At 38.9% G+C, this 17,092-nt stretch overlaps 1 protein-coding gene across 2 annotated transcripts in view; it reads left to right on the plus strand.

The window, feature by feature from the left end:
• UNC80 (unc-80 homolog (C. elegans)) overlaps window positions 1-17,092 on the plus strand; it is a 306,407-nt gene that overhangs the window by 239,177 nt on the left and 50,138 nt on the right. For both annotated transcript variants that reach the window (XM_006872739.1, XM_006872738.1), the window contains exons 45-50: window positions 257-395; window positions 1,757-1,853; window positions 7,115-7,285; window positions 11,190-11,282; window positions 12,597-12,632; window positions 13,062-13,280. In XM_006872739.1, coding sequence (XP_006872801.1) covers window positions 257-395; window positions 1,757-1,853; window positions 7,115-7,285; window positions 11,190-11,282; window positions 12,597-12,632; window positions 13,062-13,280 — 755 coding nt within the window. The remainder of the gene's footprint in view (window positions 1-256; window positions 396-1,756; window positions 1,854-7,114; window positions 7,286-11,189; window positions 11,283-12,596; window positions 12,633-13,061; window positions 13,281-17,092) is intronic.

The raw sequence follows: 17,092 nt of genomic DNA on the forward strand, positions 1-17,092 counted from the left end.
GAGTTGGTTCCAATTCATAGTGTCTCTGTATAGGATTTCTAAGGAGTGGCTGGTGGTTCTTAACCTCCAAGCTTGCAGTTGGCAGTCCAGTGCTTATCCAACAGTACCACATGTGAAAGATCTCTATTATATCATGTCACAGCCTCATTGGATGCAGATTTGTAAGCAGAATATCGGGTAGATTCTGGCATTGTTGCTGGTGATAATGTTAATGAACTTTGAATATTACCACTGAAAATTGCTTTTCTTCATACAGGATGTTGCCCATAGTGGGTCCAGCAAAGGCGTGTCTGCTCAGTGCCTGTTTGACCTGCTGCAGTCCCTGGAGGGAGAGACCACTGACATATTAGACATTTTAGAGCTAGTCAAAGCAGAAAAGCCTCTCAAGTCATTAGGTAAAAGCAAAACTTCCCTTGACATCCTTTTCCTTATTACAGTCTCTAAAGAAACTTTAAACTCTACATTGGGTATTCTGAGTTAGAGCAAAACTAAATGAACAAAAGTTATATCTTGTGTGAGGGCATTTCTCTAGCTCCTGTTTTTCTTAAATTTTCTGAGGATCCTAGAGAGTAAGGAATTGTTTGCTGTGAAGATGCTGTCAAAATGATGCTTAGGAGAGCACTGCTCTAGCATTCCAGTTTTCAGAAAATTGGGTTACCCTGGGCAATTCAAACTAACAGTTCCCCAAAGTAGTATTTTATGGTCACAGAACGTGTAGAGCTGCAATAGGAATCACAATTCTCTTGTCTTATCTTAGATCTCAGAGCTCTTCAGTATTTTCTCGTTTGTACGATTTTTAAAAACTAACCAAAGGAAAACACAACTTTATGTCTTTTCTAATTGCAAGTCTCTGAAAAGCTGTTGTTGTTACCAATACATACTCATCTGCATAGAATTTCCAAGGAGCAGTTGATGGATTTGAACCACTGACCCTGCAGTTAGTAATTCAGTGCTTTCCTACAGCACCACATAAGTGGAATTTTTCCAATCCCTTTAGATGAAGATGAAGTCCTGGTGGTACAGTGGTTAAGCACTTGGCCACTGACTAAAAGGTTGGCAGCTGAAACCCACCAGATGCTCCAAGAAAGAAAGATGTGGCCGTCAGATGCCGTAAAGAGTTACCGCCTTGGAAACCCTATGGAGCAGTTCTACTCTCTTCTGTTGGGGTTCTAGGAGTACGAATCAACTTGATAGCAGTGGGGTTATTTTTGGATGAAGAAGCGCATGTTGTTCACTGGTGGTGGTGATGGCTGTGTGCCGTGGAGGCAGTTCCTACTCACAGCGACCCTGTACAGGGTTTCCGAAACTGCAAATCTTTACGGGGAGCAGAAAGCCTCATCATTCTCCCTCGGAACAGCTAATAGTTTCAAACTGCTGACCTTGCGGCTCGCAGCCCGATTCGTAACCACTGCACTACCAGAGCACCTTGTTGTTCTTGTTGTTATGTGCCGTGGAGTCGGTTCAGACTCATAACGACCCTGTACAGGATTTCCGAGGCTGTAAATCTTTACGGGAGCAGAACGCCTCATCTTTAGTTTCGAACTGCTGACCTTGCAGTTCACAGCCCGGTTCATAACCACTACACTACCATAGCTCCTTATGCTGTTCACGGTTTAGAAATAAATTTTTAAAAAAAGAAAAGAAAAGAAATGGCTACAAAATATAACAGAGAAGAAAATGCTGGGATGAGACAAATTCTTTGTTATCCTTGGCAGAATCCACTCAAATTTTTTGACTTTATGCTCTGTCCTTTCAGATTTCTGCTATGGGAACGAAGACCTAACATTCTCTATCAGTGAAGCCATTAAGCTCTGTGTCACTGTGGTGGCATACGCTCCTGAGTCCTTCCGAAGGTAATGACAGCCTGATATTCTGTGGCGGTGATAAGTAAATATGGAAAGACAAGAAATTTGAATAAATGCAAAGGTTATGTTTCATAATATTAGCCTTAAACATTCTAGCAAGTAAGTTTAAAAAACAAAACAAAAACCTAACTTAGAAATGTCATAGGAGAGGTTCTATAAAATGTGACTTGTATTCTTGTCTAATTCTCATCCCTTTCAAGAAAATTCCAGGAACTTATATCAATTTTTAAAAAAATTTTTACTCACCTTGGGCCTTATTTTATTTTATTATTTTTTGCTATAGCTATCATGTATTGCCTAAAATTTAGACATAATCATTAACGTTCATATTTATCTATGTATTTAGCTTTTTATTGGTCTTTATTCTTACTTAATTCCCATTCTTTTATACAGAATATATTTCCTTATACTTAAAAGTAAGTATTTTTCTTATACTTCCTTTAATAGTTCTTCAGTGAAGAAATGTTTTATATAAATTCAGTCATTTTTTATTTGCTTAAGCAATTTTATTTTCCTTAAGAATGTATTCTCTTGATGTAGAAGTACTATATTTGCAAAAGTATATATACTATACTTATATATATGTAATACTATATTTGCAAAAACTTTTTGAGAAATTTAGCAGTCATTACCTACTGGCTTCCATTGTTTTTATTGAAAAGCCAGCTTCAAGTTTTGCTGCTCATTTGAATTAAATGTTCCCTTTTTCTCTCTAGCTTGCTTTAAAAAAAAAAAAAATTATTGTACACTGAGTAAAGATTTGCAGACAAGATCATCAGTTGTACATTCAACAAATCATTTGTTTCAATGATTGCAGTCCCTTCCATGCAACAACAGTTGTTCTGCTTTCTCCCTGTGATGACCCATGTACAAATATCCTCTTTCAAACTCTTATGTATTTGTGGGCTATATATGCATGTACATATATATCCAATCATACCCATTCAGCATGTGTATCTACACACAGAACAACAGAGCACTGCTGTTCCCAGTCTGGGTATATATCAGTATTTATGTCTATCCCTTTAGTCCTTGTGTTTTCATCTATCTTCATAATTCTTCTGCCAACCCCCCTTGTGTTGTATATTGTCCTCTCCCTTCTTGTATAGTGCCCTCTCATCACCTGAGTTAAAATGTGTCTACCCTCTAGCCAGTGAATTACACTCCCTTCTCTCCCAAGCCTGGTAACCATCAAAGAATATTTCTTTAATATGAAAACCTTTTCTTGATGTTTTACAACAGTTGTTGTTCAGTGCTGTTGAGTCAGTTCTGACCAATAGTGGCCCTGCATAGGGTTTCCAAGGAACCACCAACCTTGCGGTTCAAGTTGACCTTGTAGTCCAGCGTATTATCATGCAGCACCACACCAGGAATAATAGTCTCATACAATACCTGTCCTTTTGTGATTTTCTTATTTTACTCAGCATAATATCCTCCAGGTTATGAGGTATGCATCCATATTATGAGGTGTTTTGCAGATTTATCATTATTCTTCAACATTGCATATTCTGTTGTGTGTATATACATTTGTTTATCCACTCTTCCACTGATGGACATTTAGGCTGTCTCCATCTTTTTGCTATTGTGAATAGTACTGTGATGAACATCAGTGTGCATATATCTACTCATGTCCTGACTTATTTCTTGTGGACCTATATCAAGTAGAGGGATTGATGGGCAATATGGTACTTATTTTTCCAACTTTCTCAGGAAGCGCCATACTGCTTTTCCATAGTGGTTGAGCCATTTAAGTCCTACCAGCAATGTAGGAGGGTCCCAGTCTCTCCACATTCTTGCCAGCATTTGTTGTTTTCTGTTTCTGTTTTTCTTAACTTTGCTATTAATGCTGGGGTGAGATGACGCTTTCTGTTCCCGTAAAAATTTACAGCCTTGGAAACCCTGTTCAGGGTCGCTATGGGTCGGAACCGACTCGACGGCACTTAACAACAACAACAACAACAATGGCTAATGATCATGAATATTTCTTCATATGTTTGTTGGCAACCTGAATGTCTTCCTTGGTGAAGTGTCTGTTCATGTCTTCTGCCTATTTTTAAAGTGGGTTATTTGTCTTTTTCTTTTAGAAGTGTTTCTATTGTTGTTAAATGCTGTTGAGTCAGATCCAACTCATAGTGACCATGTACAGGGTTTCCAAAAAGCAGCTGGGGGATTTGAACTGTTAACATTGTGATTTCCAGTCCAGCTGATCCTACAGCACTTCCCCTGGACTCTATATGTGTTGTAGTTTTCTATAAATTTTAAATATTAGTCCTTTGTCTGATCTGTCATTGCAAAAAAAATTTTTCCCTGTCTGTTGGCTCCCTTTTGAGTCTTTTAGCAAAATCTCTGATGCACATAAGTGCCTGATTTTTAGGATGTTCCAGTCACATATTTTGTCTTCTGTTGTTTTTATGTTTTTAGTAATGTTTGATAGTATAGTTATACCATGTATTAGAGCCCCTAAATGTGTCCCTATTTTTCATTGATAATCTTTAGAGTTCTAGGTTTTACGTGTAGGTCTTTTTAAATCTACATTGAATTTGGTTTTGTATATGGTGTGAGATATGGGTCTTGTTTCATTTTTCTGCAAATGGATTTTCAGTTTTGCCAGCACCATTTGTTGAAGAGACTATCGCTTCCCCCATTTAATGTGTTTTGGCCCTTTATCAAAGATCAGCTGACTGCACATGGATAGAGTTACTTCTGGGTTCTTAATTCTGTTCCAGTGATCTATGACTCTTTTTCTGTACCAGTACCAGATCTAAGTTGATTATTAAGATTTTTATCTGTCTTGGATTTTCAGCAGTTTGACTCTGGCATGTTTTGTTGTGATTTTCTTTGTATTTATACTTCTTGGAATACAGAATACTTCTTGAATCTGGGCAGCTCCAAGAACTTTAGAAAATTCATCACACTACTTTCTCTTCAAATATTGCTTCTGCCCTACTTTCACTTTCCTCTACTTCCAGTTGCCATTTAAATGCATATTTGACCTTTTTATCATGCCCTGTTGTTGTTGTTAAGTGCCATTGAGTTGGTCTGACTCATAATGACCCTGTACAGAGTTTCCAAGGAGTGGCTGGTGGGTTTGAATTGCTGACCTTACAGTCCAGTGTTTATCCTGCAGCACCAAACCAGGACTCCATTGATCTGTTATGTTATTTTCCTTATTGTCCATAATTTTTATCTCTGTGTTTCTGTATAAATATTTTGTATTGATCTTTGTTCCAGTTCACAGTAATTTTTCCCTCTAATTTACTATTAAATTTCTCTTGAGTCCTCTATTTTAAATATTTCTATTCTTCAGTTCCGATTTTAGTCACATAGATTTCAGAATTTTGTCAACTATTTTATTCAACATTTAACTGTAGTTCTGTTAACGTCTGTGTTGATAACTTCAATATTAGAAGACTTGTGCTTTTGCTTGTTTCATTCTTTTCCTTGAGTTTTGATCACGTGGGTCTCACATAACTGCTTAACATGGAATATTATATATATATATAATATGCACAGCTATGTAAAAAATCATATGCGAGAATCTCTGATGTTATCCTTCTCCAGGAAGGATTTGTTGTTACTATCTGATGCACAGTTATAGCAGAGGCAGATCATCTTAATTTATTCTGAAATATGTTTGCTTTAAACTTGGCTTTCAGTCTTTGTAGGAGCTTTTCTGTTGTTGTTTTTTTCACACTCCTAGAATAAGCACTTGACCATAAAGTCGGTTTAAACCGAAAGGTCAGCAGTTCAAACTCACAAATCACTCCTAGTATACAGTTCTAGGATATAGCACATCCTTGAAAGGCTCTGAACTCCAGTATGATGATGAGGGGGCTCCAGAAAGGTTGTGGGGAAAAATCCATTATTTTTCAATCCCATCTTTCCACAAGTATTTTTGAATCCCCTTCATATTTATTCAGCTCTCTGAAACTGCTGGAAATTCTGCTTGGCTTCCCAAATGTTTAACTGAGACGTTTGCTTAGTTTGTTCTTAGCTGTTTGGCCCTACCTTGCTTTCAAGTTGGCAAGTTTCTGGAAGAGAAAATTGCTTCTTAATGTCTGGTTCAACTGAGTAAGCTTCTATTTTCTCCAGAAACCTGGTATCCCTAAAGTATACCTGTAAACTTTGGCATCTACCTGATGCATCCTATAGTTTTTGCCAACTTTTCTAATAAGAAAATGAATCTGTAACAGCTACACTGTTATTACAAAAAGCACAACTGACTCCTTCCCTCATTTTTTAAGATGACAGGTAACAGAATGCAAAGGAGTATTATAGCTCTGCCCTCATACCTACCAATTTCTGAAAATTGCCTTTTCCTTCCCGCAGAGCACTTAACCTAGGTTAATCACATTACCTGGGAGAAAGATGAGGCTTTCTGTTCCCATAAAGATTTAGTCTCGGAAACCCTGTGCAGGGTCACTATGAGTCAGAACCAACTGCACGGTACTCAACAACAACAAAAATCACATTACCAGAAGCCAGTACTTCTGATTCATAAAGATCCTCTATAGGTTTTTATAGAAATTGATCAAAGAATATCTTAGTTTCAGGTTCTCCAGGATTTTAGAGTGTGGTTCCTGGGAAAAAATCTCCCAGTGAAAGGTTTATGTTGGTTTTATGCATTTTCAGTTTTGGAGGAAAAAAAAACCCACCTTTGCATAATGACCATTTAATTTCCATCTCCCCTTTCAGCTGATCTTTCTGACAACCCCCCAAACAAAAAACACACTGAATCCAGTGAGAAGTGTTCATGCACCCTTATAAGCAGGCGTTTTCAGAGCTGCACGGCAATTCCACAAACTCATGCAATAATATTGCTTATGCTTTAGAAAGCCAGCCTGCCTCCCAGGGAAGGGTTTTACCTTGACTAGTTTTTTATTTTTCAGCTAGAAAATCACACCCAAAAAATTCCTGAATGTAGTTTTCTAGATGATTCTGAGACCTGTGTGTGTAGATGGCTTCTGTAACTTCACCAACTAACAGTTATTCTTTCAACTGCTTTCATGCATTGCTAAGTCTCTTCACTAGATCTCACCCTTCCCTGAAGACTGGAGTATTAGCAGGAGCTCAGTTAGTGGATTGAGCGCCGTCAGTCGGCATTTTCATCAGCGTTAACTATTCTTGACTTGGGTGTAATGGAACAGGGTTCTCAGAACTCATCCTCTTTCTAGGGTTTTCCATTTTTCCAAGCAACTCAGTAGAATGTAGTGAAAACATAACAGTAGTTTTCTTTCTGTTGCTTGAAGTCTTCAGATGCTGATGGTTTTAGAAGCTTTAGTCCCATGCTATCTACAAAAAATGAAGAGGCAGACTTCACAAGTGGAGACCGTACCTGCCGCCCGAGAGGAGATCGCAGCCACAGCTGCTCTTGCAACGTCCCTGCAGGCCCTCTTATATAGCGTAGAGGTGCTCACCAGGTAATCTCAGGGGCAGAACTAGCCCCTGCTTCAAGCCATATGTATCCACTTAAAACAAACAAAAAATGTTATGTCTTAAAATCTTCAAAATCCAGTCTTTATTTACATAAAACTACCCTAACTCCATGGACTGCCAAAAGAACCAATAAATCTGTTTTGGAAGAAGAGCAGCCAGAGTGCTCCTTCGAGGCCAAGATAGTTAAGGTTCGTCTCTCATACTTTGGACATATTGTCCGGAGGGAACAGTCGCTGGAGAAGGATGTCATGCTGGGTAAGATGGAGGGACAGAGAAAAAGAGGAAGACCCCCAATGAGATGGATCAGCCAGGTGGCATCATTGATGAACTCAAGTGTGGCAGCGGTAGTGAGGTTGGCCCAGGATCGGACATTGTTTCATTCTGCTGTGCATGGAGTCACTATGAGTTGGTTCCAACTTGATGGCACCTGACAACAACAACAACCCTAACTCAGCTCTTTATGACTTAAAACTACAAATATTCTCTAAATTGTTTAGCTAACTAGTGCTCAGTGTTGTGATAATAATAGTAATAATAATAATTTTTCTACCACGATTACTAAGCACACATTGCATGTATCTTGCTGTACTTCTCTGGAGGTCCTAACCAAGTGATAAACAATGTTTTATTATAGTTAATATGAAAATGTGATCCACATTTTTTATTAGCTATTATTTTATGAGACATGAAATGTGTGTAATTTCAACTAAGTAGTGTAGTGGTTACGAGTTGGGCTGCTAACCTCAAGGTCAGCAGTTCAAAACTACCAATGGATCTGCGGGAGAAAGATGAGGCTTTCTGCTCCTGTAAAGATTTACAGCCTCGGAAACCCTATACAGGGTCGCTATGAGTCAGAACCGACTCCATGGCACATAACCACCATCACCATTCTTTTATTATTTCACTATTTATATGAAGAATTATAATTTCAAAAACTATATAACAAATTAACATTTTATTCTAATGCAATAATAACAGATTCTCTGTTCAGAGAGATTAGGTGTGCTGAGCGGAGGAGGGTGGAGAAATCTCCTGTCTTAAGAGGAAATAGTCCCAATACTTGGATAATGGTTTCATGAAGGTACTGGGATGAAAGACATCCTAAGGAGATATATACTTTTACACTTTCTTCCATGACCATCTGGTCACTTCACTGGCCCCTTCCTGCAATTAAAGGAGAGAAAGGCTGTCAAATTTCCCCAAGTGATACTTCAGTTGTTTTTCCTCATCCTACCAGTGTTGGTGTTTTCTTCCCTTCTATTCATTTTTATAAGGACAAATCAGTTACTTTATCCACACAGACTTATTCAAAAGTCCATGAAGTGTTCTGGATGATACTGTAACATTAGAATTCTGTGACTTTAAAACTCATTGTTAAACAACCTCATCCTGAGACTGTTAAAATATCCCAGAGCATTTACTATTCCTTTGATGGAGTGGAAATCTAGCCTCATTGGTTGGTGATAATTATTCATTATTAAGAATCCCCTTTCACATTAACATTCGTGTATTCTTTCTCTCATGAAAAAAATCTGAACAATTCTGTGGGTATTAGTGAGGTCCTTAGATGGTACAAATGGTTAAAAGCACTTTGCTAGTAATCAAAAGGTTGGTGGTTTAAACCCAACTAAATGTACCTCAGAAGAAAGGCCTGACGATCGACTTCCAGCAGCCATGAAAACCCTATGTAGCACATGTCTACTTTTCACATGTGGAGTAGAAATCAACTCAGTAGCATCTGGTTTCATTTGGTGTTATAGGTACACATAAATACAGAAAAAGTTGGGACCGTCTGCTCCCATAAAAACTTACATTCTCAGAAACCCTTAGGGCACAGTTCTTCTCTGTCCTATAGATTCTGTCACTGTGAGTCAGTATCAACTCAATGGCAGTGGGTTTGTTAGGAGGTTTTTTTTTTTGTACCACATAAATAAGTATATTGCAAGTATCTGCATTTTCTATTGTTCCAAGTAGCAAATTGCCACAGATTTAGAGGGTTAGGACAAATCCTATTTATTGTCTCATTGCTCTGCAGGCCATAAGGATAGGCAAACTGGTCTGGGTTCTCTTCTCAGGGTCTCACTGAAGACTGAAATCAAGGTGCTGGCCCGCCTGGGCTCTTATCTGAAGGTTCTGAGGACTAGTTTACTTCCACACTTACTCAGGTTTTTAGCAGAATCCAGCTCCCTGCAGCTGGGGGAGATTCTTGTTGCCTTGCTGGTTGTCAGCTGCTATAGCACTCACATGCATTTCTTCTCACCTGGCCCTTTCCATCTTCCAATCAGCAAGGGCACCTCAGATGCTTCTCATTCTTTACATCTCTCTTCATCCAGCCAAAGACAACTCTGCTGTTCAATGGTGGTATGACTGGACCACCATTCACCACATAATGTAACATGACCACTGAATTAGCAAAAGTGGGTGAAGGACTTTCAGAGCATCTTAAAATTTTACCTCCTACAAGAAGAAGAAGAGAAGGTCTAGTATGGTTGGTGAAAGACTACTGTCTAGCCACAGAAAATGAACAACATAGAAACAAGCCTTCAAGAGTTCATAAAAGCAATGGCAGTGAAAGACAGCATTATCCCTTCCCTGCTTCAGATGACGGTTCAGCGGCAACGCTTAACTAATATTTAAAGTAAACTGTGCAGCTATTCAGTAAGATTATATGAATTATTATTAATAATCTATAAATTACTGACTTACCCAACCTAAAGCAAACCCACTCCCGTCTGATTCCAACCCTATAGGACAGAGTAGAGCTGCCCTGTTCCCAAGGCTGTACATCTTGAAGCAAAGTGAATTCAAACAATAGAGCTTTTGGTTAGCAGTCAAGTGCTTAAACCAATGAGCCACAAGGGTGTGCTACTGACTTAGAGTCATTTGCTCATTTCACTGGGTTGCTTATGATATAATTTTGATGAAAAGAATTCTTTTAATTTTTGGTACTTAGAAAAATAGGTGGGTTGTTTATGGCATAGGTGGACAAAGTTGTGTGTACATCCTTCCTTTCAGTTATTGTCTGCAGTGGTTAACTGCTTGGTTCTGTAGAATTGGAGTATGAGCTCTGATTCTCTCTTAATTTATACAAATTCAGAAGTCTAGTTTCATAAATATCTGATCTAAAGAGTTACAGTTTGTTACTCAGAACCAAAACATGGAATAATTTCAATCACAATCAGAACCAAGACAGAAAGGGTATGAGAGAAAGGTCATAGCTAACAGCCTATCAGTTTAAGACCCTAAAACTTAACACTTGTTGTTGTTAGGTGCCATCGAGTCGGTACCAACTCATAGCGACATTATGCACAGCATAACAAAATACTGCCCGATTCTGGGCCAACCTCACTACTGTTCCCACACTTGAGTGATGCTGCCACTTGGCCAATACATCTCATTGGGGTCTTCCTCTTTTTCTCTGACCCTCCACCCTTCCAAACATGATATCCTTCTACAGTGACTGGTCCCTCCTGACGACAGTATGTCCAAAGTATGAGAGACGAAGTTTGGCCATCTTGGCCTCCAAGGAGCACTCTGGCTGCACTTCTTCCAAAACAGATCTATTGGTTCTTTTGGCAGCCCATGGCACTTTCAATATTCTCCTCCAGCACCATAACTCAAAGGCATCAATTCTTCTATGGTCTTCCTTATTCACTGTGGAGCTTTTGCATGCATATGAGGTTATTGAAAATACCATGGCTTGGGTCAGGCGCACCTTAGTCCTCAAGCTGACATCTTTGCTCTTCAACACTTAAAAAAGGTCTTGTGCAGCAGATTTGCCTAACAAAACTTAACACTTACTCTACAGTAAATTGAATGTTTATTGCTATATATATTTCCACTGCTGTTACTATTATGCTGTTGTGGTGATTATTGTCATTGTTACAGGCCCATGACCGCCCCACAAATGAGCAGATGTGACCAAGGCCATAAAGGAACCACCACAGCCAATCACACCATGTCGTCTGGGGTGAACACCAGGTAATTCACCATGGCCTTTTACCATCTTACAACCTGAATTTCAGGTGTTGGGAATGAGAGGATTTTAAACCTCCTCAATGCTGAGTTTGAAAATCCCCAAGTAATTGGAAAGAAGGGAGGAGTTTGCAGTTACAAGAAAATAGCAAGGTGTGTAGTTCAAAATGGTCAAAGAGAAATCTAAATCAGCTTCACAAATTGACAGTTGTGTTGGTTTGTTTGCTGCAGTACACCAGTTGCTCTCTGTCTCCTGGGTGGTCTTTGAATTAGAGTTTCAGTTGCCTCCAAGGAAAATGCAACTAAAACAATAGTAGTCCAGAGGTAGTTTCTCATTCCCCAGACAGTTATGTAGCATCAACTTTCTTTGATCTAGACAGACACCGTATCCAAAATTTGATTTATGTCTCAAATGAACTTTCATGATTGTTGACTTCATCTTGATGTAGTGTGATTCAGACACTGACTATACTAGCAAATACTTTAAGTGCTTCTTCACCTTTAAATACTCCAATACATAGAGGTTTAGTTAGCCTCCTCTTCCAAAGAATGTTTAACAAGGGTGAACCTAAGATCAACTTAAGAGCAAGTTATCTTTTTTCCTTTGCAAAGTAGTTAGCAGGAAGGGAAAACTAAAAAAAAAATTTTTCCATTGTCACTAAAGCAAACTTTTGAGTGTGTATCATTATTTATAAACAGTTTATTATCTGCTCATCATATTTAAAATAAAACAAAAGCAAATTCCAAACCCAATTTAAAATTGCCTGGTAAAAATTGTTAATTTATGTCTAAGTTACCTGCGTTAAGTAAACTTTATTAGTATTGAAAAGATGTCTTGAGGCTCCTCTGGACACACTGGGCTACATGCAGCCAGTCAACAGAAGGTGTTGGAGAAGGAGGACTTCTAAAGTCCTATTATCAATGAGCCATAAAGCCTCTAGTTCTTTTGGGTCTGTAAAAAGGCAGCCATGTTTCTTTCTGTGGTCACTTATAACAGAGCACAGTGTGTTCAAACTATAATTCAGACTCACCTGACTTTCCAAGTTTTCAAATATTGCTCTTTCTGGCTATGTTCCATGAGTTTATATATATTTTTTAATTTGTCTTTACACGAATGGTATGGCAATGAAACAGCTTTCACAGGTAGTCAAATGAAAGATTTTATGTTTTAGGATTAATATGTGCATATCCATGAATGTATCAAAATGTGTAACTGACTCAAAATGTGTAGGACTTTTCACTAAATATCTGTAAGAAGCCCCACCAAAGGGAGTTTGCTCTTGCTCTGATAATTATACAAACTATTTTTCTGATTCCCAGGTACCAGGAACAAGGTGCCAAACTGCACTTCATCAGGTACAGAAAGACTTGGTTTATTGCATATCGATTCTGATATCTTATAATGATTACCTTTTTATTATTTTTTTTCTCTCCCCATCCCTCTTACCTCAGCTTCTGATAACCAGGAAATTGGCGTGATATTCCAAATTGCAATGTCTTTTCAGCTGATTTATGGTCCTATCAGATTTTATCTCAGTGATGCATGGAATAATATTGCTAAGTAAACCTTCTGAAAATTACTAATGTAAAGACATTACAAGCTGATGTGACCATCTCCTGTAAGCTGGTAAACTTTATCTCTGCAAATGGCTTCCTCCTAGGTCCTTCCTTATCAATTCATTAATTCTTTAGGACTCGTATTTTTCTTCAGTGTGATACCCTCCTCTCACAGTTGCCACACACATACCTTATCAGACCCCCAGCTAACTTTTCACAATTTTCCAGGGAGAATCTTCATTTGCTGGAGGAAGGGCAAGGCCTTCCCAGAGAAGAACTAGATGAACGAATTGCTCGAGAGGAATTCAGAAGACCCCGGGAATCCCTGCTGAATATTTGCACTGAATTCTATAAACACTGTGGGCCAAGGCTGAAGATCTTGCAAAACCTGGCTGGTGAGCCACGAGTCACTGCGCTGGAGCTGCTGGATGTGAAATCTCACATGAGGTACCCACTCTCTGTGCCTGCTACTGGGTGGAAATGGCTTAGACCACGTTTCCTAGTATGTGGGGTTCCCTGAGATTTAAAAATAAATAGAATAGTGAGAATGAATTCTTTCCTTGAAATGCATATTCTGTAGAACTCTCTGGCAAGTGAACAGTAAGTCCATCCAAGTGGAAAGGCTGTCAGGGTGAACAGAAAGAAGGTGTTCTGAAGACAGAGAATCATTGTCTATCTGTTTGCCTCTCAATAAAAGAGAGCAAAGGGGAAATGTCAACACCCGAGTTCTTAGAAAAGTGGCTTCCTTTCAAGGACTATTTATTACCTAGATTCTAATTTTCTGTGTGACTCGAATGAATTTCATCTCCATTATTGACATGAAAAATGCACAACTACTTTCTGCAAGAAGACTTAGTCTGCTTTTATATACTGCATGAGGGCTCATGTAGTATATAAAGTATATACAAGACCACTATGAGTTGAAACCGACTTGACGGCATGTAACAACAACAACTTCTTAGAAAAGGAGCCCTGGTGGAACAATGGTTAAAGCCCTCAGCTATAAAGCAAAAATCCATCTTTAGAACCCACCAGCCACTCCATGAGAGAAGAATTACTATGAGTCAGAATGATACTCAAGTGGATTTTGACTCATGGTGATCCTATAGGATAGTGTAGAGCTGCCCCAAAGGGTGCGGCCTCTGGAGTCCTGGTGTGTCCCCATAGGATATGCACTTGTCCTCAAAATTGGTTTGAACTCACCAGCTGCTCCTTGGAAAACCTAAAAGAGGTTGCTATGAATGGGAACCCACTCCACGGCACTTTTCAAGTACTCAACAGAGAACAGTATGAATGAAAGACCTAGAGTGCCCTCTAGAGGCCAAGCACTATCAAATGAGCTAAGTGATTATAGCTGGTTTACATCTGGGAACAATAGATACTAATGCTACTAAGAAGGAGCTCTGGTAGCGTAGTGGTTACGAATCGGGCTGCGAACCTTAAGGTCAGCAGTTCGAAACTACCAGCCGCTCCGTGGGAGAAAGATGAGGCTTCTGCTCCCGTAAAGATTTACACCTTGGAAACCCTGTACAGGGTCGCTATGGGTCGGAACCGACTCGACGGCACTTAACAACAGCAACAACAACTAAGAATGATTCAGTAGTGTGCTAGATACTGGAGATGTAAACAACAATAAAATAAATCCTAGACCTTAAGATGTTCACAGTCTAATGCAAGAGGCAAACATAAGAAAATACCTTTAGATCAGTATTGCGAGCACTATAGTTAGATGGTGTGTTTATACATTAATTTATCATTTTACAAAGGCTTTGAGGCAACTTATAAAAATTGTATAATAAAAGGGATCAAATTATAGAGTCTAATAATACAAACAATACAGTCAAAGCGATGTGAAAATAAGCAGGCAAATATTGCTTCAGATAGATTAGCAAAGGAGATTGGTATGTTTGGATCGTATTAGGTGTTACACATAAAATATTGACACTGAGTTTCAATGTAATGAGGAGGAACCATCAATTACAAACTAATAATGCCAACTAGTTATTTAGTAAAATATTGTTTGTAAAAAAAAAAAAAAAAAATTGGAAGCAAGAAATGTCTTCTTGGTGGTGTTTGTCAAGAGTGTGCAATCAACAACATCCTCAGAAACGTTGCCATAGCAGATAAAAATACTAGTTTTATATGGCCTGATGCCTCCCTATATTACAGGAAGTTGACTTCATGTCATATTATCATTCAGCAAAAGCACGTATGTGGAGCTAAGATAATGTCATTCAAGAACACAGTTATTTCTAGCCCTGGTTATATTGGAGAACAGACCAACTTTTTACTATTAATACAATTTCTCACAAGAAACTTTTGGTAAAAATGCATCTGCTATGTGCTCTGACCTTTGATTGTCTATATTGACGAATGGGGGAGATCCGTATGCTTTGACCTTTGAGTGTAAAGGGTATACATTCCTCAATAAATTAAGTGCACACTTACATATTTGTAGAAGTAAGAATATAAAAATTTAGAAATTCTGGACATGTTGTTAGATACCATCGAGGTGCACAACAGAACAAAATATTGCCCAATCCTGCACCATCCTTACCGTTGTCATTGTGAGCCCGACGTTGCAGCCACTCCGTGGGGACCTTCCTCTTGTTCACTGATGCTCTGCTTTGCGAAACTCGAGTCCCTTTTCCAGTTTTGGAAACCCTGAGTTGCAGTTCTACTCTGACCTATGAGATTGCTATGGTCAAAATAGACTCGCCGGCAGTGGGTTTGTCTTTGTTTATCTAGTTAGGCCCAGTAGAAAGAAATTAGAGGGAAGTCAGGATTTAGGTGAGGAGAGCTCTTCACTGTGTGCAGTCCAAAGATGGAGTGAGCTGCATTGAGAAGTAGTGAATTTTACACCCATGGAAAAATTCATCAAATGCGGCAATTGCAGAGAAACCTAAGTATTAGAGAGGCAATGAATTGGCTGGGGTTAAAATGTAGTAGCTATCAAAATTCCCTGGGCTACTTTAAGCTCTAGATCCTTTTCCACGTTAATCTTGCCTTTTGGAGTAATAAATGGAAGTTGTTCGTTATCTGATGCATGAGAAAAGGAATCACATAATATTATCATTAAACTACTCCTACTGTGGAGTCCAGGTATGATGTTGTAGGAAAAACACTGGATTGCTAAGCACAAGGTTGTTGTCATTATTGTTAGGTGCCATTCAGTCAGGACTGACTCATAGCAACTCTATGCACAACAGGACTAAAGACTGCCCGGTCCTGGGCCAACATCACAATTGCTGCCACGCTTGAGCCCATTGATGCTGCCACTTTGCCAGTCCATCTCGCTGGGGGTCTTCCTCTTTTCCACCAGCCAATCTTCTGAAACCCTACACAAGTTTGCTATGAGTCAGAACCAACTTGATAGCACTTATAAAAACAACAACTCTTAATAAAGTAATGGCTCTCAGTAATAGTAACTAACATCATAAAAAGAGGTTGTTGTTGTTGTTAAAAGAGCCATCAACTTGGTTCTGACCCATAGTGACCCTGTATAAAGTTTTTGAGGAGTGGCTGGTGAGCTTGTAGTTCAAACTAACTTTGCAGCCCAGCACATTAACCCACAGCACCACACCAGGACTCCATGAAAGGAGGTACAACCAGGAATTGTGTGCCTCCTTGGTGAAGTACATACCCCATTCTGAAGTATTCTTGACATTAACTCAAACATGAATCTGTTCTAGTCTCAAGATCTAACTACCAATTGAATGAAATATGGTGGAAGTGTTGTTGCTATTGATGTTAACTGCCATCAAGTCCATTCCAACTTATAGTGATCCTGTATAAGGTTTCCAAGAAGCTACTGGTGAGTTTGAACCACTGACCTTGCAATTCAAACTGAGCTTGTGGTCCAGTGCTTATCTTACAGCACCACACCAGTGGGACATGTTAAATGATACCATGCAAATGCAAGCAACAAAATCCAGAGTATGGGAAATGCTACAAACAGCTAGCTTCTTAAATAAATTCAAAAAGGAAAAAAAGAGCAAAAGAGGGAACCTCTGTATTAAAAAAGACTTAAGATGATTCACAATAGTCAAAACATGGAAACAACCCATGTGTCCATCAACAGAAGAATGGATAAACAAAATGTGGTATATGCATGGAATATCATTCAGTTGTAGAGCAATTAAAAAAAAACAAAAACAAAAGTGAAATTGTTGTTGTTAAGTGCCAAGTCGGTTCCAACTCATGGTGACTCTGTATAGGGTTTCCAAGGAGCAGCTGGTGAGTTTAAACCGCCGAACTTG

This window comes from Chrysochloris asiatica, unplaced genomic scaffold, assembly GCF_000296735.1.
Source record: "Chrysochloris asiatica unplaced genomic scaffold, ChrAsi1.0 scaffold00212, whole genome shotgun sequence".
Taxonomy (NCBI): domain Eukaryota; kingdom Metazoa; phylum Chordata; class Mammalia; order Afrosoricida; family Chrysochloridae; genus Chrysochloris; species Chrysochloris asiatica.